Consider the following 22340-nt stretch of genomic DNA (forward strand, 5'->3'; position numbering starts at 1 on the left):
ACCTCAGGGGAAAAAAAAAAAACAACAGAAGAGGGAAGGCACATCCCCATGGCATGTGAGACAACCATCCCATTGGTTCCAGGACTGGAACTCTGGTTTATTAGACCCAAGACCCCAGCCTAGGGGAACCATCAGGAAAGCAAGCTGCCATGCTACCCTTTGAGGGCTGACACATTCTGCCAGAGGATTTTGGCTATTTTCCCTTAGAGAGAATGGTGAGAATCTTCAGATGCATCCCAGATTAGAAGTGTTTCACAGCAACTGCTTCACTGCTTCTACACTTAAGCTCAGTCCCATTCCCTCCTGTCAAGCTTTGCCTTCTCCAACCCCCATTCCACATCAGGGTCCCCATTACTTGTAGAAACATCCCATGCTCTATTTCATAAAGGCCCTTTACGTCTTCCTCTCCAGCCAGTTCCATTTGTCCATTCTGTGTTGCATGGAGAAGGCGCAGTCACTGCTTTCAGTGACATTAGTGTCAGTTCTCACAGGATGGCCTCAGGCTCTTGTTTGCATCCACTCACCTTCCTTGGACCTTTTATTATCTCCTCTACAGTCAAACTGGACAGACACTTCTTCCCTCAAGCTCTGTAAGGAGTCATTCAACTCAAGCAGAAAAACCCCCACTAGTACAGTCTTATTCCCAGAGACACCCAACTTTCCAAGAGCTGAATGAGGGAATTATTGCTGGGGACAGCTGATGGCACTGGCTCACTTGCTAAGCACAGGTGGGACACAGAGCAGCAGCAGGGCTAGATGGACTGAGGGAGGGCATGTGCCATGGAAGCTAACTACTTGGAAGAAACTGTCAATTGATCTTCAAAACCTCTCCAGGCCTTGCCAGTAAATCCCCTGGACTGAAGGCATTGAGGAAGTCACAGCTTCTGTCCTGACATTTTAGAACAGATATTTCTGAGATCACAGTGGGGGTTTTTGCTTTAAGTTTGACATCTTAATAAACAACTTGATACTGAGCCTTCTAACAGGAGAAAACAGAGAACCACACCAATTTACCAGCTCAATAGAAGTAAAAATACAAGGCAAGTAAGCATTTGACGATTCCTTTTCTTTTTGCTAGTTATGGTAAATTCAAATCCAGAAATGTTAAGCAGTTGACCTTTCTCAAATGATATTTTGCTAAGTAGTAATCCAAATACCAAAATGCATCTTGGCATGTATTACAATGAAAAAGTGTTGACATGCATTCACACTTTATTTCATTTTTTTTTTCAAGGAAGAAAAAGTACCAGTAAGCATCCACGCGTTTGCCATACTGCAAACTCCTTGTTCTTACTGACTTGTACTTACTCTTGCAGACAATCCCACACAAATCAGTGCTTCCTTCCCTTAGATGTCACATTAAACTACTCAGGGTTTAAGTGTTGTGTATGGGATTTGCAATCTGTTATAGTGTAAGTAAAGAGGATTGTTGGTATTTATGGAGCAAATGCTGGAAAACAAAAAGAGAACGACATCTGCTTTAAGGTAACGACAGACAGGAAAACTGGCATGTTTTGGAATTCTAAGGCAATGACGTTGGACCAGCATGTGAAATTCTGCTGTAGACTCCAAGTTAATGTACTGCTGTCTTCTGCAAAGGAGAATTATTCCAATGTTTTTTCCCCTTGTTTTTTTCTAATTCAGTGATAGGTAGCAATATGAAATGCCAGCATTGCCACCAGATAACTTCTGTATTTCTGTATTCAATGAACCCCTTAAGATGGCATATAATGCCTGGCTGGAGGAGCACGCTCTTTATTTAAGATGATTTATCTGGCGATATTAATGTACATTAAAGATACACATGACCATTTTTGCAGACTTGAAATTTAATGTATTTTCAGAATTCACTACAAAAACGGGTTTCACAACTGTAACCATACACTGGGACTTCTACAGTAGTATGAATAATGTACAGATGTCTTTCCCAGGACTACCAATACTGCGCATTGTGCAAATTGTCTGGAACTGCAATCCTTCCTCAGCAGCAGTTGGAAGAAAATTTGTGAGCTGAATACTGATATCAAAATACAGATTTAAATAATTTACTCTTAAAAACATTCATATTTATAACCTCTTACAGAAAATAAAACAATTCATCTGATTATCAGATACATCCCTCAGTTTTTCCAGTTCCAAGGTATACACAGGTCTCCATCCTGCAGCACAGAGTAGAAATGCGAAATGCAAAGGTGCATGCCTTCTAGGTAGGGTAAAGATTCCTCCAGCAGCCTCTTACAACAATCTATCATCTGTGCACTGGAAACACTGGGCTCCTTATACAGCCGGTCCAAAGAAAATCTTTCTGTGGAAATGTTGATCAGCTCCTTCTCTGTAAGTATCATCCTAGCAAATGGAGACAACACACAGTGACAAACTTACAACTGCATCTCTTAAAACCCCTGCCTTAAAAGAAGCATTTCAATATATACTGAACATATTAAAACAAGAAATACTGAAATAAGTAGATTAAATGCATGCAAACAAAGGTGTCAATTCATATACAGATATGGTGGGGCTGAGATTTTTGTGGCCCATGACTATCAAAGAAGTCAGAGTGAACATTCTTCCATGACTCTGGGCACCATATGCCCATGGACTACATTTCAAAGCCCATATCCTGACATCTTTTTGCTCATTAAGTAACTGGGAAAAACACAAAAACAAAAATCCCGTGAGGCTCCCTTTTTAATGTAAGGAATGAAAATACTTAAATAACATTGAAAGCTTAGGTTTTAAGCATAAAATCATATTGATAATTACCCTGTCTTAATTAAACCAGTACTCTGTATGTCATCAAAACCAACAACTGATGGGTACAGTAAACTGATGCATATTAAGTGTGTTAGTAACTTTCCAGTTGCAGAACCTTGTTGATGTGTTTGGACCCAATGATCTTAAAAGTCTTTTCTAACTAAATGATTCTATGAATTTTGAATCCAGATCTTGCAGATCATTTTTTCCTTCACCTCAGAGAAATAAGACACCACATGCAAACTCAAACTATTCAGAAAGAAAGTTAATGTGTAGATTTAATTAAGGCACTGGAGCTGTGACTGATCAACTGATGAAGAGACAAGTTCAGGTTCAGCCAGCCCCACCAGCTTGGGCACTGTGCCACACGAACACAGCTGCACTTCCAAGCCAGCCTGGCTGCAGACACAGCTCCATTGCTGCCCTAGAGCACAGACCCTGTGCTAGGCAAGGGAGGAGCTCCAGAGCAGCAGCACCAATGGGATGTGAATCAGCCCAAGGCAAGCACAGACATAGCGACTGACACCATTTACCTCACATGAAAATGCTACTGTAGGGCCTTGCCACTACTCCCCAGAGCTCAGGATGGGACCTCTCTGTGCTTGCACGGCACTGAGCTCTGCCCACTGTGGCAGTCAGCAATGAGCTGAGCCAGCGACTTAACCCAGGGCAAGCCTGTCCTCTCTATGGACCATTTCCACTCCACCTTCCTGAGTGCATTCCCAAATACCAAGGCACCAAGCTTTCCAGTTCTGTGAAATCTTAGGCTCCCTTGAAGGAAATCCAGTCAGCTGAAGAACTGCAGGTTTGTTTTCTGTCACTTCCACAGGGAGGCCTGTACCTTTATCACCACACAAACCTGATACTTTAAAGAAGCACGGGAAGGAGAATCCTGCATTACTACAAGACTGACATTATCCACACAGATACCAGAACTTTCTAAAGCAGCAGTGTTTGGATTTCCTTGTGCATAGAATTACAGCCACTCTGTACTGTTTACTGCATGCAAAACATTCAAATCCACGTGCAAAGTACAGCCAGTACATCTCAAAGTATTTTCCTTTATCACAGGGCCTTTTTAACCACCACATGAAGCCTAGGAAAATCAGAGGACATGAGTAAGTCCAAGGAAGCATTAAGTGGAAAAGGAGTTTCCAGCTTCGATAAAAGACAAGTAAGAGGAAATGTGACACAGCTACAAAACAAAAGCAGAGGTGATACAGAATGACTGTTTTGTATTTCCTATCACACAGGAACAAAAGAACAACAAATGACATCATCAGGCTGTGGGTATATGAATCACAGAACACCTCCACCCTCTTTCATATACACATGCCATATGGGATTCAAATATGAAGTTTGCTGCCATTGGATATTTGGAACCACAAAATGCAAATTGGGTCAAAAAGGAGTACGATAATTAAGAGGGGAAAAAATAAAGTCTATTGACTGCTATTAACACGAGACAATGTTTCCACCTTCACGTACTTTCTCAAGAGCAGTCAGACACAAAGTGGGAAGGAGTATGGAGTAAAAAACACATCACACTTTTTGCCCCATGCATAAAGCCTCTCCATAAGCTAATGGATGATGGGGACAGATATTGTGACCCAGTATAGCTGTTTACTATTTCATACAAACCAGCATCAGCCAGCACACAAGATATGCATCTTGGCTCTTACAATCTTGCAACACAGCTGCTTTTACTCTGAGGGCACAGTTTTCCTGGATTGGTGTCTTTACGAAGTGCGGAAGGGCGAGGTTTTTTGGAGAGTTACCCAGATGCAATTGCATATATTTGCTACAACATCCCTCCCAAAATCCCAGCTGTCACACGTGGACAGTTACATAGAGAGCTATTCAGTAGTTACAATTTATATGGCAAAAATTTAGCTTCCAAGCTGGAGTAGGGTTGTGGAAAAATTCCAACAAATCATGTTTACTGAAGTCCACCTGCAAAACATATCTTTACAAGCAATGAGGTCTTAACAGAGCTAAAAGCATAGAGCCTTCAGCAAGACTCATGCCTAAAATACATTCTCAATAACATATCTGGATCTACACATCATGTATATTGATGACAGTGTGACAGTTCAACAACTCATTAAAAGCTTTCCAAAGCAGAAAAAAAGACTTGCAGTAACAAGTCCTAAAGGAGAAGTACCACCCACTCACCTGCAACAGTACTTTATTAAAAAACCCCAGTAGCTCTACTTCATCCTCAAGGACATATACAAGGTACAAAGTCAAGAACCAAACTCACAGTTCTGATGGATATTACAGATCATGGCCCTAATATTAAGTATGGTGCTGTGACTCCCTATCACAATCACTCTCATCATCTGTGAGAGAGTACCCACAAAGTGTTTCTCTTATCATTCTTTCCTAATTTTCTTTTCTTTGCCTTGTTAGGTACTAATTAATATTTTTCTTAACTGCCTGATCAACAACTAGAAATAATGATTCTCTAGCTGGTCTCAGTTATTTTGAGTTTGGATTTCACTGCCTTTTTGTCACATTTTAATTAACATTAATAAAAATTGTTCCTTTATTTATTCATTAATAAGGTGTTTTCCACCTTTTCTTTGAGGACATAATTGTAAAAACAATTATACAATTTTGTCTTGTAAGCAAAGATATTTTACTTCTGAATGATGTACAATTGTCTCTACAAAGGTGAAAGAGGGTATTTTCCAATAACTGTTTGCATTCACTAATGCTGTAATTCTTTACTTAGTAAAGCTGATGGGTTAAGTTCTATTTTAGAAACAAAAGGGTTTTTTTCAGCAAAAGAGTATGAATACATTTTTAAAAATTCTCCCCCTTCTTCAAATAAAAAACAAGACATGCAAAGATTTTAAAGAGCTAAGTGTATCAAGTCACATGAACACTTACTCCTCCTTTCTTTTCAAATTCTCTCTTGCTTCCTGTGCTTTGGCAAAAATAAACCATTGAAGAGCTGCTGGATCACAGATTGTTGGGATCACAAAGTGTCCAAGTTCATGTAGGCTTGGTGCATATCTGTCACTAATGTAACACAATGGAAGTAAAGAACAAGGTATAATTTTTTAATGCAGCTATTTATATAAATTACATTCAGAAAAAAAATCTAGAGATACAAGAATATAATTGGTAAAAAGCTATCAAGTTTGGTTCATGAGAATGGAGAAATATAGTCGGTTATGCTTTTTTAAAATGACATTTCAAAAGGAGCTGACAATAATACTCAAAAAATATAAACACCATCATGACAGCCCAAACTTTTGATTTAACACTCTAAACTAGACAGAATTGAGTCCAACTTGAATAAAACTAAGCATGATATTCTTCAATCTGATTCCTTCTTAACCCATAAAAATGCACTTAAAACCTTAAGAACAAAAAGACTTTGACACAATGAAAATCTGAGATTATATTGCTTTTCTTCTTAGTGAGAGCACTAAGCGGTGTAACAAAAAAAGGAAAAGAGTAAAAGCTCTAAAAGAAATCAACCTTCCTTGCCAACACTTACCTTTCCAGAATCATTTGCAAGCCTCGCAGACTGCGAGGATGAAAAGGTAATCTGCTGTCACGTAGTTTATTATAGAAAGAGTTCAGAGTCTCAAAGTACTCTTCCAGAGTCAACAGAGGCTGCAGTTCTTCAATGTATATTACTTGGATGCCTCCCAGAAGTTGGCTTATCCGATCCTCCAAAAGCAGCAGCCTTTTTTGAAGCTTATAATAATTTGGCAGTCTCTCAAAAATCTGTGCATACACATGAATGAACATTTTCTATGTTACAGAGCTTAAAAGTTAATTTTAATAAATTAAAAAAGTAACAAGAAACCATAGAAGAGACACTTAACAATGCAAACATGGAACCAGAGGGGAAAAAAAATTACAATCAACGAATACCATAGGTGAGAAATATTAAGTACATATGTTTTGGGATAAGATATAATCCAACAAGCTTTTAAGTATTTTCTGTATTTATAACATAAAGGTACCAAAAGGACATAAAAACATGGATGAATATCCTCTATATATTCAAAAATTAATAGTCTCAGATAAAAAAAAATTCTATATAATCTGATGCCTATATAAAACATTTATCACCACAGTTATAGTGGTAGAGCTATTCCTCATACAGTAGTCACTACTTGCCATCTACCCTGTTGATAATATTTTAAAGTAGCTTTTCATATAAAAAAGAAAAAGCTGCTGCCACAACAAGTCAAGGGATTTCAGACCTATTGCTTTAGAAACTCAGGAGAACAGTAGAATGGACAGTAGATAGTTCTGATAGTAGAGTCAGAACAGCTTTTGGCACAATAAAATTTGGTTCAGCATTTGCATTTGTTACAGAGAAAACCAGCAAAAATCCTTTAAATATTGTAGCTCTGACCAAGCATCCTAGAGACTGACTTGGACAGTACTCTACTGCTTCCTTCTTCTAGCAATTAGTAACAAAAATTAATAGCACTTAGAACTGCTTTCTAAAATGAGGCAGAATTGGACAAATATGCTCTCTAGAAACTGACCCACCAACCTCATCAAGATTTTCACTGACTTTCTGTGTAACATTTCACATAATCTTCACTGCATTTCAAAATAAAAAGCCTCTGATTTCTGGTTCAAATATATACAACTCTTTTGTCTTCCCAAGCAAATACCATCCCTACAACTAACTACACACATTGTTCCATCTGCATGTCATTTTGTGTGGCCTTATGATGCCTTTGGAAAAACCTGCAGCAAAGGTTAGAGAGATGAAGCATTTATCTTTTCAAGAAGTCAGTGTTTATTTTAGTATAATCAGGACACTTTATTGCAATGACTATCAAAACTCTCAAATCTCAGAGTGTTTTCTATTAAATTCTGGTTTCTCAGTTTAAGTTCTTAGCAAATTGTTCACACTAACAAGCCATGGTTTGTTTCCCCCCCTCAGTGAAACATATATAGGGAAAAATTCAAAGCACCACCAAAAAAAGAAGATCAAGTGTTAACTTTTCATATTATTCACTGACTGGAATACAGAAAAGAATATTCTGATACTCTAACAGGGTGAAATTTCCAACTATGAAATTCCACCAATTATCCCCTTTATTAATAAAAATTTTTGATAGAATTATCAGTAATGTTTCAGTAACCAAGATTAAAGAAAAATTCCTCAAGTGACATGTTTATATTGCAACATATTTAGTTTTTGGTCCTTTGCATACAATGCTATCATTTAGGATGTCAGAAAGCTTATCAACTCTGAACTTTACACAAGCAGCAGCAGAATTGACATAGTCCCTAAAGATAAAATTCTGCAACCTCCACATTAGCTGCCTAAAAGAACAAAATAGAGCAACAGGGTTGGTTAGAGTCATTGACTGAAATTATCAGTTCACAACTCCCATTAAATCTCATATTTATAAAAGATTGGAATAAAATCCATGAGCTCTTCATGGCAATGAGCTCTTTATGATCACAAAGCATTCTGCCAGGACTCACTGCACAGACTGGAACAGTGCATAACAAATTAGTTTACTTTATCTCTAATCAGAAGTAGTACTGACTTACTAATGAAAGCAAAGATCTAGCAAAGACTGTTTTTAGTAACAGCACACACAGGATTAAATCTCAAATGCAGTGTACACCATTATGCTAAATGCATTAGCCAAGTGTTTGCTTTAAAACACTCATTGGTTATCTGCACCTATTAATATTTTTTGTTTATAGTTTAAAAAAGGCTGTCACAACAAGGGGCATTTTCATTTGATTTGGAATCTTCTTACTTTGGTCCAGTGATGGTGAACATCCATGGTCCCCAGCATTATGTGACCTGCTGCACTCATACCCGAGCGGTCAGTAAATACCACCGTGCGTCCTAGAGATTGAACAAAGCTCTTTACTCATTTGGCTTACTGCAACCATTCCTACAATTACTGAAGGCTTAACCAGGCTGCTAACATGTCACAAGAAATGTATTTCTGCAGCACAAATGCATGTGAGTAGGTGCTTCTGTTATTCTTCAAATTTTGAAAGGTTCCTGGAAAGTCCAGTTTAGGAATTTTTTTCATACAAACCTGACCCAGCATTTGCCTCCTCTCTGTTTCAACTTGATAGACTTTTATTTAATTGGGCTTTTTTCTTATGACTGTTTTTAAAATATGAGAAAATCTCATCAGAGAGGATATTCAAAGAATCTGTATAAGTCATGTAAAAAGTAGGAAATGCACACTATATATTTGAAGTATATGCAAATTAAAAGTTGGTCAAGTAATTATGAATAAGCGCATTCAACTCTATTTTTGAATTCTCAGCAACATGCAAGCTGTAAGAAACACTTGTACATTATTTTTGAAAACATATAAGTTTTCATTCTTTTTTAAAACAGAGACAACATAAAGGGCTACTTCTAGGTGAATTTTTAGGGGGATAAATCAGTTTTGAATGTGAGTATGTTTTTTTAACAAAGATCTTCAAGATCTTCAAAGATCTTTAAGAATTCTTTAGGCTAAAAAGCACAGGCAACTATTTATCAAAATAAGCTTCCATAAGTCTTCAGTGTGATGTATTAATCTACAAGACAAGGCTTAAGTAGAAGCTCTTGCAAATCAGTGTTCTGAAATCCCAAAGAAAGAGCAACACTGACTGCAAGGCATCTAATCCATCCTTGTACCCTAAGGCCACATCAACTGTACTTGTATAGTTACTGATAGGTATTTATCCAGTGTGTTACTACATGTCTTCAAAAATGGAGACTACATCAGGTTCACAAGACAGACTTCTGTAATGCTTTCTATCTTTAGCATGCTCAGGAAAAGAAACTAATCTGAAATCTGATACAATTTAAAACTACTACTCATTGTCCTTCCCACTCTGTCTTTTGGCAAAGGATTAGGTGAACCCTCAAATGAAAGCCACTCAAAACTGGGTATCTGCAGACAGGCATAAAATGTGGAATTACAATTAGAGGAAACAGCTACTGCCACAGGTCAAACAGCTGTATGAGAAGAATGGTAGGTCAGGTTTACAGAATATTTTAGTTTTTCCTGAGAAAATACCGAATTTAATATAGCTATTTTACGGAACTCATGAGAAAAGAAAGCAAGTAGCATTTTAAGGTATTCTAGCAAATCATCGCTAGGGCTAGAGACCTACTCACATTTTTGACTTGAATATACCATGGGCAACAATCTACTGCTAACTCAATCCTTTGAGAGCTTCAGCTTAGATTTTTTACTTTCATTGCTAATATTAAGCCTAGTGCCGTCAACAGACTCCACTTGCATTTATTAAGAAGTAAACTAGAAGCTGAGTGCAGTCAATCAATTCTAAGGGAAGGTCACTTGAAAAAATACCCAGTAGCTTTAAAGGTAAGTTCTCACCAGCTTTTCTGTAAGCCTGACAAGTTTGTTTTTGCAGTTATCAAAAGAATCATTTGTAAAAAGAACTAGAGCTCCCTTGTCACAGGGGACCCATGCTCATTTTTGAATCAATACTAGATTAGGATATATGAAACAAGCAACAGAAATACCTTTAACATTCTCTAATATTTCAGGTCGCTGTTGGACCAAGCGACCCAGACTGTGCAGCTGGCTACAGCGGTGAGCAATGCCCCAGCTTCTCTGCCACCTAAATGAAATGGAATTGAAAGCATTTAATCCTCAATATTATTTTAAAAAAGTCACATTAGTTGAGGTGCAACTCAAAGCCTCATAACACAAGCAAAATAGCACCTCAACAGAAATAAAAGCAAAGGCTACCCAAAAGCTGTCCATGTCATATGTTATTTGAACTGATAAAAAGCCTAAATAAAATTCCAGTGTTTCTTAAAGTGAGTCCCAAAAAAAAAAAAAAAAAAACAAAGAAAACCAACACCAGGAAAAATAAATATAAAACCAGGTAGACAGAACTAATAAATCTCTCCCCCAGAAAGAAGGGGGTTAGTAAGAGAACAGCGCCAGACAACCCAGTATTTGGTTTGGTCACGGACCATGCAGTTTGTTTGGACAATGTGTAATGTTTGTCCAGAGGAGCAAATACAGTATGTAAGGACATTGTCTTCTTTTCTTATTTTTTTTTTTTTTTTGGTTCCTAGCCCAAAACATTACCACGATTCCAATGGAAAGTTGCTATTATTAATATTTTATATTATTAAGTATTATTTATATTTTATAGTAGAGTAATTTTTGTTAAACCATACAAGAGCCAGGTGTTAACTTGCTGGCTTCAATACACATAGTTTTGACATTTTTTTATCACAAACCGATGAGACTGATAGCTAAGCAAATTTCAAAAAGCATCTAAACTGTGAAGTCCCAGTGTATTGGAAAAATACACCTTTTTACAGACTATTAATTGATGGAAAACTGTCTCAAAGTGGAAAATTCCCATTCCTTTATTGTACTGTGTTTGTCTGGAATTTATTTTCTTCATAATACTCATATTTTATATTTTATTAATAGTGATCATAACACACCAATATTTTGGCTATTGTGCAGTGCTGGCACAGCGTCCAGGTCTTTACTTTTTCCTCCCACTCTGCCCCCCACCATCAGGAAACAGGCTGGGGTGGACAAGGTGCTGGGAGGGGACACAGCCAGGCTGGGTGACTCCCACTAACCAAAGGGATATTCCAGACCATATGTCATGTTCAACAGTAAATGCTGATGGAAAGAAGGAAGGGGAACCTTTATGGCTGTGGTGTTTGTCTCCTCAAGCAGGCATTACACATGCTGAACCCCAACTGCCCAGAAGTGGCTGAACACCTGCCCATCAATGGGTAACACAGAATTAATTTCTCCTTTTGCTTTGCTTGAACTCAGTTTTGCTTCATTTCAGCTATTAAACTTCTACCTTAATCCACAAATTTTCTTGCTTGTGCTCTTCCTATTCTCTTCCTCCTTCCATTGGGGGTGTATGAATGAACAAGTGGTTGTGTGGGTACTCAGCTGCTGGCTGGGATCACTCACAACATCTCATTTAGGAAAACCTAACTGGCAAAACCTCACTCTTTGGTTTGCAGAGAATGGCACTAGGCCACAGCACTTGTGAGGCAATTTAATGAAATACAAGTAATTCAAACAATTATTTACTGTTACCTAGCAATATCACTTTGCTTTCAGCAGCATCAGACTGGAGCAGAAAAAGGTGGCCATTTCTTCATCTGTCCTAAACTTATACATGGAATAATGCCAGTGACCCAGCTATTTTTCAGATCTCTGTGAACACTAACACAAGGCTCCAGAACCACAGGTCATAGTGCCCTATTAAGATACTGACTTGTCAGATTTCCAACACTCACATTCTTTTCTGAATTAAAACAATGTGTAACTCATGGAAGATAAATAACTCTTGATGGAACACAATAATTTTAATGTATTTTAGAAGTACAAATTATTTAAGAAAATTAATATAGGCCATGAATAAAATCAAACCTATGAGTTTAATACTAAAGACTGTTCCAGAATGTTAAAAACCCTCACCACAGAACAGTTACAGAGCATTAGAAATTGTGTTCAAAAAACCTGGCTTCAGCTTAAAGGAAACCAGGGTCTTTTGCAGGGTGAAAGTACAAAAGCATGATTTTAGAAGCTTCAACTCTCTCTTTCCTGGTTAAAAAAGTAGCACATAACAGACTAGCCCTTGAAATAATCCCCCAGATTTTATTTTTCCATTTGTGAATACCTTCACTGCCACTTTCCCCACCCTGAATATCTCACTTCACAATATTCTCACTCAAATGCACAAAAATGAAAAAAGGATTGCAAATTATTTTCTGGAAATATTCTGAAGAATCAAGACCTCCAACTGTACTCAGATCTTTCAAACAAAGAAATCCCCTCCTCTGGAGAGTGCGAAACTAAACACTAAAAGAAAGAACATTTTCATTAAGCATTCACAGGATGTCATTATGTACTATGTGCAAAGCTGCACTTCACTGCTGGTCTAGTTAACTTTGTAGATAGCAACTTGATTTCAGGAAATGCAATTTTAACCACCAAAACATTCAAACTAACACATACACACCAGTTCTATTTCTGTGTTTGTCTCAACTGGAGCCTACATTTTCAGTTAGAAATAGGAGGTCTCTCAGAGGAGATTGTAACAGGAAACTTTTGATCCAGTAGAACACTTCTAGAAATTTACTCAGTGCAGTAACACTTCTTCATATATGAAATATAGCTGTTTTGCTAAAATAAGCTTTTAAAGTTCATAGCAGAGTATTAGACAACACTTCCTTGCTTTGACTGTCTTAATCCAAGTTCAACTGATCTAATTAATTACCTGATATCTGAGAGCTGGAGTTCATGAGAAAGTTCAATTTTTAAACGTTCTAATTCTTTTCTAAGCGGCAAACTCTTTTTCAGCTTTTTTACTGCAGTTGCTGCATTATCATCTAGCCAGGACCTGAAAGAGGAAGAAAAATACTCAACAGTAGAAGCATGCTGCTGTATGATTTATCATGTAAACAGTACAAGTAACTCAATTCTTACTGACAATATGTTTCAAGCCAAATTATCGGGTAAAGGGATTTTTTAAAAATACAGGATAGAAGATGAAACTGCTAAATGCTTCACCTTAAGATATCTACAAAGGAAACCCTGGTACTTAATATCTTTGGAGAGACCTAAGAAATCTAATAATCAAAATCACTGACAGTGTTCAAACTGTAACACTTGGATGTTTGTTTAAAAGGCAAAAAACAACAGATCGCTGTGACTTCAGGGGACACCTTCAGAACTCTGATTTAATTTAAGGAGTTTCCACATATGTGCCTTTAAAAAACCTGAAACAATCCCACACACACCAAAACCTAACAGAAAACCCCAAAGTGATCATAGCAGACTATCAAATATGGGAGGTAGTACTAAAGGGCTAGGTTAGGTAACTTTTAAAGAGCTGACATGAACATAGATTAAACAGGTCAAAGTTTTATAGTTTTTTTGCCAATAATCACAACCAGGCAAACACAACTCTTTGAGTACATCTAAAATTTCAGCAGGTAATTTTGTTTCTAGGAAAAGGTTACTATTTAAGAGATTTAGCCTTTTTCATAGTATAAACTAATTTTAATACTCTTAACTTTTGCAAACAAATAGTTGCATTCTCATTTGTATTCGAAAAAAATTCAAACTCAAGTAAAAAGGGAGGCCTGATGCCAGCTGTCTGTGTATTAAAACAAGACTGTTAATACGTAACTGTCTGTGGCACTCCTTGTAAATGTGTAAAAATAAGTAAAAATATTCTCTAGCATGTTAAATCTCAGTTAAATACTTTATAATTGTGTATTTTAGAGTTGTTTTATTTGTGAGTTGGTATGCAGGAAAAGGGGCATACTTTGCTCTGAAGATCCTTCCAGCATAGTTCTGCATTCATTTCAAAGGGGACTTAAATCTCATTGTTACAAAAGTTTTTCAAGGCCCCAAAATGTGAATGTGTCAGAAAATGAGCATGTACAAATTTTTTTAAACTACCAACTTTACTACAAAACATGCTACATGTAATGCAAGTTCAGCATTTATAACTACACTGTTATATTAGTTTTTCTGCTGAACAACAAATGAGAAGCACAACACTAAGATATAGTGTTAACATGCATATTAAAACCTTTTAACCCTAGTTTTCATGTATTATCTTCCACCCTCAACAGAATGGGATAATGAAATAGGAACCCTGAAGTTAACAGCCATACAGGTTTGTGTTACAGAAGTCCTATAAGAGGTAAGGAGCTATTTGGAGCAGTGGGGCCCCTGTCTCTTTTTGAACTGCCACCAATATTTCATAAATCTGAAAAACTAGATCAACCATAACTAGATTGACCAAACATGACTGCTGGGCAAAGAGACCAGAATGCTTCAGCTTTGCTGGCACTGTAGTTATTCCAGGAGCTCATCTGAACTCTAATTATAACAAGCATGGCAAAATTACATGTTGGACAATAAGGTTTTGTATTGTTCAGAATGTTTATTGCCTACCTTTAAAAAACTCAGCATTAGAATAAGACCAATTTAGGTTTCAAAATTTCAGTTCAATGAAAGCATTACATACAGTAAAGTTGTTTCCACTCTCTGGGCTTGCTCTAGTTCCTCCTCAGGGTCCTTGAATCCAGTAAATGAATAATAAGTCTTATCCCATTTGATAGGTCTGTTCACTGTGCTTTTTGCTTCCTTGTGGGACTGACAGTTCCCATTCAAACTCTGAACATGCTCTGTAGATAGACTGCAGGAGTTGAGAATATCTAGTACTGTGCTCAGGAGATCCCTAGTATGTAATGTAAAACTGACCGCTCGAAACCCTGTAAAAAACAAGTATTATTGAATTAAAATTATTTTAAATGCATTCCCATTTATTTCCTCTTACAGAAGAAGCTAGGCAAGGCACAGGTAGTTGAAAATTGTGATGATACTGTTATTTCAATACTCTGCAAAATTCACATGCAGCTTAACTATGTCCCATCACTTAGCTACTGGGCCTAATTTCCCTAATTAGAAAGTAAGCTTTTGACTCAAGAGCAGAAGACAGGTTCCAGTTCAAATGTTATGTTAAGGAGACCAGACATAACCCTACTACCTTCTTGAAAAACAGCAAGATTTTATTTTCTAGCATGAGGGTGCCACACAATTTGCTCAAGTGTTTTGACTGTCAGGATACAGAATGTAAAACTCTTCTGTTAGGTAAGGCATATTGGTACTGGAGACAAAATGTAGAATAAAATTAATCAAAAGCAATAATCCAAATTTGGCAATATTTTTTGTAGTCACAAAGATAAGTCACAATGAAGTAAATTAAAACTTCAGATATCACAGAGCTTATTCTTAGAGAGTAAGTTCCTACTGATTCTACAAGTGTCCTGACACTGTGTACTACATATGAACTGCCATGAGGACAAGGACCCAACTGTTGCTCCAGTTAAACATGGCAATGGAATTAAAATCAGAAATATGATCATTTACATGCACCTTTTTTACTTCCTTATACTGTAACATGACCTCAGGGCTGTAATGTCTCATTCTTTCAAGGCTTTTTAAAGCTTAAGATGTGTAATTACTTGGGATGGTCCCACCTGCCTGATCTAATACAGATTTTCATGGTTTGACAGGATTTTATTCAGTTGAAAAGTCATTACAGCTGCACAGGGCTAAGCAATGGTCTGAAGGAATTTAAAAACAGGAAGATACATTCTACACGATATAAAAGCACCTGAAGCACTGAAGGATTCCTGAACATTAGAAGAGTTTGGTTCTCTTTCTCTTACATAAAAAGTAAGCTGAGTTGGCTTAAAGGAACGAAATCCTGGTTTCTGTAGGTTCTCCAAGTAGCCATTTAGCCTCTTCAGAGAGTTTTCATTTACTTCCTGTTTTAAAACAAAATCAAACAAAAATTACAGATTATTAATTTGGGCATTTTTCATCTAAACCTTTTTAATCTTATATGCAGAATTAGGTTTCACAAAAACCTAAGTTTTTGTGAAGTCAGTTGCTTTTAACAAGTACTAATATGGTTCATATTCTCAGCACTTATAATCACCTTGCACGAATAAATTTGTATGGTGAACATACTTGCATATTTGTGTACATTCCAAAACCCACTGGCTTTCAAGCTTAAAGAAATTAATTGATTCAAATAAAATGCAGAGCATTTCAAAGCATTTAAATTTGCCTGGAAGGACTCAGTACTTTCTTCATAACAATTAGAAAATATGATTAATAAAAAAGGCACTTTCAAGGGACCTATCCCTGCTAAAAATTAAGAAAGTGCATCTTTTTGTTCTCTGGTACCAACCATAATTAATTCTAATGTTACTTTTCTCTCTCTGACAGCAGGAAAACTAGAAAATCTCCATCCTGGATACGTGAAATATTTACAAAGAAAGGATACTGAAGTATTTTACCCTCTCTTTGGGATGCTGGCCAAAGAAATCTGGATGTACAGCAAAATAGAAAGGTCTGAGAGCATTGATGGCATCAGCGACTGACAAATTTCTTGACTGAAGAATGCAATGCAGCAATATCTTGTCCAGACACAACCTAACAAAGCAGTAAAATGTTTATGCATGATGCTACCAATCAAGTGACAAACTGATACAATTGCACTAAAATGTGATAGAACAGAGTAAACATTTCTAGTTGCAAGTATAATAATTTAAAACTGGAGAATTGAAATTAGGAGTCTGAATTCTGGATCTTTCCCCTTGGGATTAACAAAGAGTGTTTTGACAGTGCCAATCCCATGGGTTTGAGGAATGGTGGATGCTAATGGTTGAGTAGGACCATGTAAATAAGTACAGAAACTTTTCTCTACTTTCTCAAATATGCCTCAAATAAAAATTCCGAGTCAAGTAGTTCAAACTGGAAATACTGCTTTTAGTGCTATTTTTTGTAGACATTGAAGTTGCTCCAAAAAGCCAACCTTTACATACCTCTGAACCTCCAAAGTAAAAAGCCAAACCCAGTATTTTTCAAGCAGTGCCAAAAGAATATTAAATTTTACCCAGGAATAATAATCACAACTCAGTGAAAAAAAGTTCTGCATTAGTTTCTGAGCTCTATACTTGTGTCTATTAAAAAAAACCCCCTACTTTCCTGAACATACTCTTTTATAGAAAACATCAAGTAAAAAGACAATACTTTTTGCACTTTCATCTTCATTGAATTACAAGAAACCAGGACTAAAAGAAATTTAATGGTAGGAGAAAAAGATTGGTTTACCTAAGATCAGAAGGAAAAGTTAAGTTGAAGAAGTTCTAGGAAGTTCAGAGAGTTCAAATTACAGAATGCCTGCAATTATGTAGAAATTAAACAACAGTTCTGTAATGAGCACATTTGTGTTACAGAAGACTGAAATGGAAAGAAAAATCACCAAAATATCCTGCCATAGCTCAAAGGTAATATGCACGTTTAGCAAACTAAGAAGCAAGAGAGTATACATAAAAGCAGCAAGAAAATGTGAATTGGGAGATATACAATAGGTTTCTCCTTCAGCTGAATTCACAAGCTACAAATTGATCAGGGCAATTCTGGTGATTAACACTCAGTTTGCAATCAGAAGGGCAGGCTCTGCTCTGTCAATGCAGTTTCACTCCTCACAGCATCACTCAAACTGCAACCCCCAAATAGGAAAATATATGGTAGATTACAGACAAAGCTGCTTCCAACTCACATAAAACTAATAACTTTATTAATAATAGTTAGCAGGACTGTTTTACAGAGATCTATTTATCCAGCATCCTAGATCAAATAATCATCCTGGACACAGAACACATGAGACTTTCTCAACTGCTATCATTAATTAAAAAAAAAAAATCCCCAAATTTGTACTCAGATAATAAGCAGAATGCTTTATTTTGGAAAATAATAAGTGATAATATTTGAGTTGTCAAGCAGAAGCAGTGACCCTTACTTTACCTTTTTTTCTGTCAACCTTCCCAGCTCTTCAATTAGAAACATGAAAGCAGTGAAGACTAAATTTTTCTGCCTAAGAGGTAGGCAAATATTTAATTAGCAAATCTTAAAAGTCAGCTTGCTGAAAATAGAGGTTATTGTAGAAAAGTGGGACAAAAACCTCATGATGTAAGAAAGCTGATGGAATTCCAAATCTGCTATGACTAAAAAACAATTTTCAGGCATGTAGATGAAATGTAAGATTAAAAAAAAGCTAAAATATATCACTGGCAAACACTTCTACCTCCTTGTTGGCTTCATCTCAGAGACTCTAACACTAAAACTAGTCATCACTGCAGCCCAAGATTCTACTCAAAACAGCAGGAGATGGTGAAGTACCACAGCAATATAATATTCTTAGGGAGAATGAAAGCTCTTAATGACAAAATCATGCCACAGTTGCCCAGTGAGGCAGGAAAAACATCTCTACTAGAAGAGGCAAGACAGGCAGCAAAGCACTCTGGATAAAAGTCCACTTGGTCATATGCTTTACCAGTTTGGATCTGGAAGCACCAAAATAATTGTCTTGCTGAGAAAAAAAATAGTGATGTTTTTTCTCTTTTTTCAGGTAGCAAGTGGACACAAAACAGTAAAAGGAAAAAAAATATTTGCAGCAAAGGAAAACAGTTACCCTTGTGATTGCACCTGACTGACATGCAAGAAATTCACATCCTCCTAGACCAAGGTGCTAGGAGGGAGAGTAGCTCAGTTCTCTGTTCACCATTTCCCACATCCACTCTCAAGCTACCCTGCATGATGTTTCCAATAGTCCAGAATGAAAGTTCTACATAGCTGGAAACCATTAATCATACTTCTGAGTTTATTAATCACGAAGTTCCATCTGTTATTCTAGATGAAAAATGGCCAAGTATGGCTAACTTTAGTTCTCTTGTTTTGTATCTAAACAACACTGTCATGCTAGAAGGAAGGCTTAGGATTCCAGCCAAAAGTCTATTTTGAACTTGCTTAAAAGAGAAATGCTCAAAGGCCAAAATTAGTCTGCGTGACAGAAGGAAGAATTCATTCACTGAAGGTGAAAGACAGAACTCCGAGGCATCTTTCAGCTGGAGTGACAAAGTAAGTGAATTAAAATGGATTTAGAGGGAGAAAATGTAAGGAAGATGTTTATGGCCTCACTCACAAGGAGCAAAGATTGTTCCAAGAGCTTCATTTAGATCTGAAGCGCAGAGAAAGGCTTCGTACCAAAATCAAGGTCACAGCCACTTTGAGGGCAGCGCCTCTGCTTCACGAAAGACATGAAACACAATCTCTACTAGAACACATTATGCAATCATACTCCAAGCCTGATTTAATTTATTGGTTTCATAATTCCCTTCAACTTCCTTTTTCTTCACATCTCTCCAAAGTTCAACTCTTTGGCGTATAGCTTTGGCACTGAAAAGCTCTGTTAAATTAAGTTCATAGTTACAGATGTATTCACACAATTTGAAGCACTGAGCTTTAATAACTCAATAATGCAGTAATATGTTGGATATCATATTCATATTTCTCATAATTAAGCCATTTTAGAACCCTTGTTTTGTTGAGAGCCTTTTTAATGTCTCACTTGAGGACAGGCATATGGCTTTGGAGGATTTTCAACTGTGGATGCTCTGCTGAAAGCTCCAAGCTGTAAAGATGAGAATGTCAAAGAAATAAGCATGAAACAAAAGTACCAAACCAGTTTCACAAATATGCAAGTCATAAGCAAACACTGAAACATATGCTAAAGGTAAATTAGGTCAGTAACATGCCATACCTTCTCACGGTTCTCAAGCAGCAAAACATTTCAGCAACTTATTGGTTGAGCCAAATTTCAGCCATCCACTAACTCACTTAAAAAAAAAGGAGAAAATAATAAAAAAAAAACTTTTAGAAATGGACATGGTATATCCCCCTGTTACTTGCCAATGCACTTTCTAAATTTTGGGTGATAACTTCTAAAGTCACAATAGGTAATACAAAATTGAGCAAGCACCTATATTACCTAAAGCTTCTTGTAAGAATGCTTTCAGGTTCCTCTACTAACAGTGAGTCTTGCCAATATTATCAGTTGTTACAGTATCTTGATTTGAGAATGAACATTTAAAGGCACTCCAGTTAGGGAAAATGACCTTCTCAGAATTTAAAAAGCAAACAAATAGAAACTTTCTTTAAGCACTAACACAAGTAAACTTTTACTAAGTCCTACACCCTAACAAATAATAATACCTTAAAACACAAGTGCCAATTACTTTATAATTGGGTAATATAAAACCAGAGGGAAAATCACTGTCATACAGCCTGGGATTCTTAATCAAATGTTTGCTGACATTTATAAAAATGAATCAGCAATTCTTAACCAGTAACTTAGGCAATTCTTACCAATAACTTATGCACTAGGCAACTGTAGGCTAGAGTTTGCCAACAGCAGACAAACCACTTGGCACGTCAGAGTGCAAATATACACGTAATTATTAGGGATTATGTGGTAAACTCCCTATTGGCAATGTTTTCAAGCTTTTTTTTTTTAAATACACTTTGCACTTATCAAAACAACATGCCTGCAATATATGCCGTTTTAAAGAACCCGAGATGAACAGCCATCAGAGAAACATCATCTGTGTTCCAATACAGAATGACACTTCCTATGCCTACTTTGTAAAACACTGGAAGTTTCAGAAGTGCATATTACTAATACCAATATACTTAATGAAGAACCTAATTTTTCACTAGAGGCAGATAGTGGGAGGCAAAAAATACACTGAGCTAAAATATCCCCAAAACATTTGGTAATTTTTGTCTTCTGATTTTCAGAGAGGTAGGCAAAACAGTATCCGTGTCATTTTCACTGTCTGTAACAAGAGTCCTAATCATAAATTAAATACATTAACAAGCTCTCTAGTCATAAAACGGTTTTCCTTCACTGTAATTTCAGCTTCAGGCATCTGGGCAGAGGATGGAAAAAACTCAACAATCTCACTTAATCCGTGGTGACGCTTTATATAACCAGACAAAAGCATCATTGTTTCTTGCTTTAAACGCTCTATTAACAGCTTGGAAATTGGTACACGGCTTAGCTGAAAAACAAAACCTCCTGGATTAGGCTAAGCTTCACCTGCACCCCATCTTAAAGACAAATCCAGTGAAACACAACGAAATGTGAATTATGTCGCAGAAGGCTTTGGCACCCCGACGTGTGTCACATCGCTGGCAGCTCCGCTCAGCCCGCTGCTGTCTGTCTCAGGTGTTTACCTACACTTGAGGCAGCACGGAGACAACAGCGCGAAAAGCAACAAGATGACAGCGCTCAGAAAATCAGCTGGGGTGAACGTGACTCGCTCACTGCCTGGAAGGGAATCAGCTGCGGCGCTCCGAGCACTAATAATTTAAAGCACCGAAAACAGAGCCCTGTTACAATTCGCGTTAAGATCTGCTAAAGGCAAGGTCTTCTCAGAGGGCGGCAGAGCGGACCGCGATCCGTCTCTCGGGCCTTTCGCTGCCTCAGGAACAAGACGCGGGATAAGGAGCGGCCGATGCCGGGCCGGGCCGGGCCGAGCTCAGCCCAGAGTCGGGGCCGCGCGTGCCCGCGCGCACGTACCGCCGCCGGCCCCCACCCCACCGGCGGTCACCGAGCGACGCGGCCCGGCCCGGCTTCAAAGCAGACACCCCCCACACACCGCCCAGGCACGGCCTCGCACCGTCCTCCGGCCGCCGTCCGAGCGGACCCCCCGCACAGGTGGGCGGTGGGCCGCGCTGCCTTCGCTCATGCCCTCCCCTCGCGGAGAGGCGCGCCGAGGGCCCCCGCCCGGCCCCGCTTACCGCCGAGGCCGGACGGCGACCGCCGGGGCTCGGCCCCATCGCCCCCGCCGACGGCCCCGGAGGGGGCGGGGCCGGGGGATTCCCGCCGGGGGCGGGGCCGGCGCGCGCCTGCGCTCCCGCCCCCTGGCGGCTCCTCCGCTGAGCGGCCGCTGGGGGCGGGCGGGGCTCCCCTCGCCCCCCGCCCGGGCCCCGCCCCCAGGGCCGGGCGCGCGCCCCGCAGGCCCCGCCCCTCAGGGGCGCCTGAGGGAAACGACCCCTTCCCTCTGCTGAGGCTGCTGCGCCCGCCAGTCTGGCTACGCCTGCAGCGGGTCCTCACGGATACAGAAAATACGGGATAACCCGATACGGGAAAACCTCGAGAAAAGGAAT

The 22340-nt window shown here is 38.3% G+C and overlaps 1 protein-coding gene across 2 annotated transcripts; it reads right to left on the reverse strand.

Moving 5' to 3' along the window:
• Positions 1 to 1203: 1203 nt before the first annotated feature.
• On the reverse strand, positions 1204 to 22130 carry TCAIM (T cell activation inhibitor, mitochondrial). Of its 2 annotated transcripts, none has more exons than XM_005480975.3 (11): positions 21972 to 22130; positions 19930 to 20005; positions 16622 to 16757; positions 15931 to 16084; positions 14779 to 15025; positions 13015 to 13137; positions 10262 to 10359; positions 8517 to 8608; positions 6266 to 6498; positions 5650 to 5781; positions 1204 to 2346 (listed from the first exon to the last, which is right to left on the reverse strand). In XM_005480975.3, the coding sequence occupies exons 2-11, from the start codon at positions 19956 to 19958 to the stop codon at positions 2121 to 2123; spliced, it is 1470 nt and encodes a 489-aa protein (XP_005481032.2). In that variant the 5' UTR covers positions 19959 to 20005; positions 21972 to 22130; the 3' UTR covers positions 1204 to 2120. The 2 variants fall into 2 exon arrangements, with proteins under 2 accessions (XP_005481032.2, XP_005481033.2); XM_005480976.4 differs by having other exon boundaries at positions 21851 to 22011.
• Positions 22131 to 22340: the final 210 nt, after the last annotated feature.

This window comes from Zonotrichia albicollis, chromosome 1 (genome assembly GCF_047830755.1).
Source record: "Zonotrichia albicollis isolate bZonAlb1 chromosome 1, bZonAlb1.hap1, whole genome shotgun sequence".
Classification (NCBI taxonomy): Eukaryota; Metazoa; Chordata; class Aves; order Passeriformes; family Passerellidae; genus Zonotrichia; species Zonotrichia albicollis.

Bases quoted from the DNA above. Each gene is read 5' to 3' on its own strand.
- TCAIM (XM_005480975.3), bottom strand. From the start codon at position 19,958: ATGTTTTGCTGCTTGAGAACCGTGAGAAG. The intron at 16,758-19,929 runs GTATGGCATGTT...CTGCTTTGTTAG, and splicing joins TGCTTGAGAACCGTGAGAAG to GTTGTGTCTGGACAAGATAT. The intron at 8,609-10,261 runs GTATTTCTGTTG...TTCAATCTCTAG, and splicing joins AATATTAGAGAATGTTAAAG to GACGCACGGTGGTATTTACT.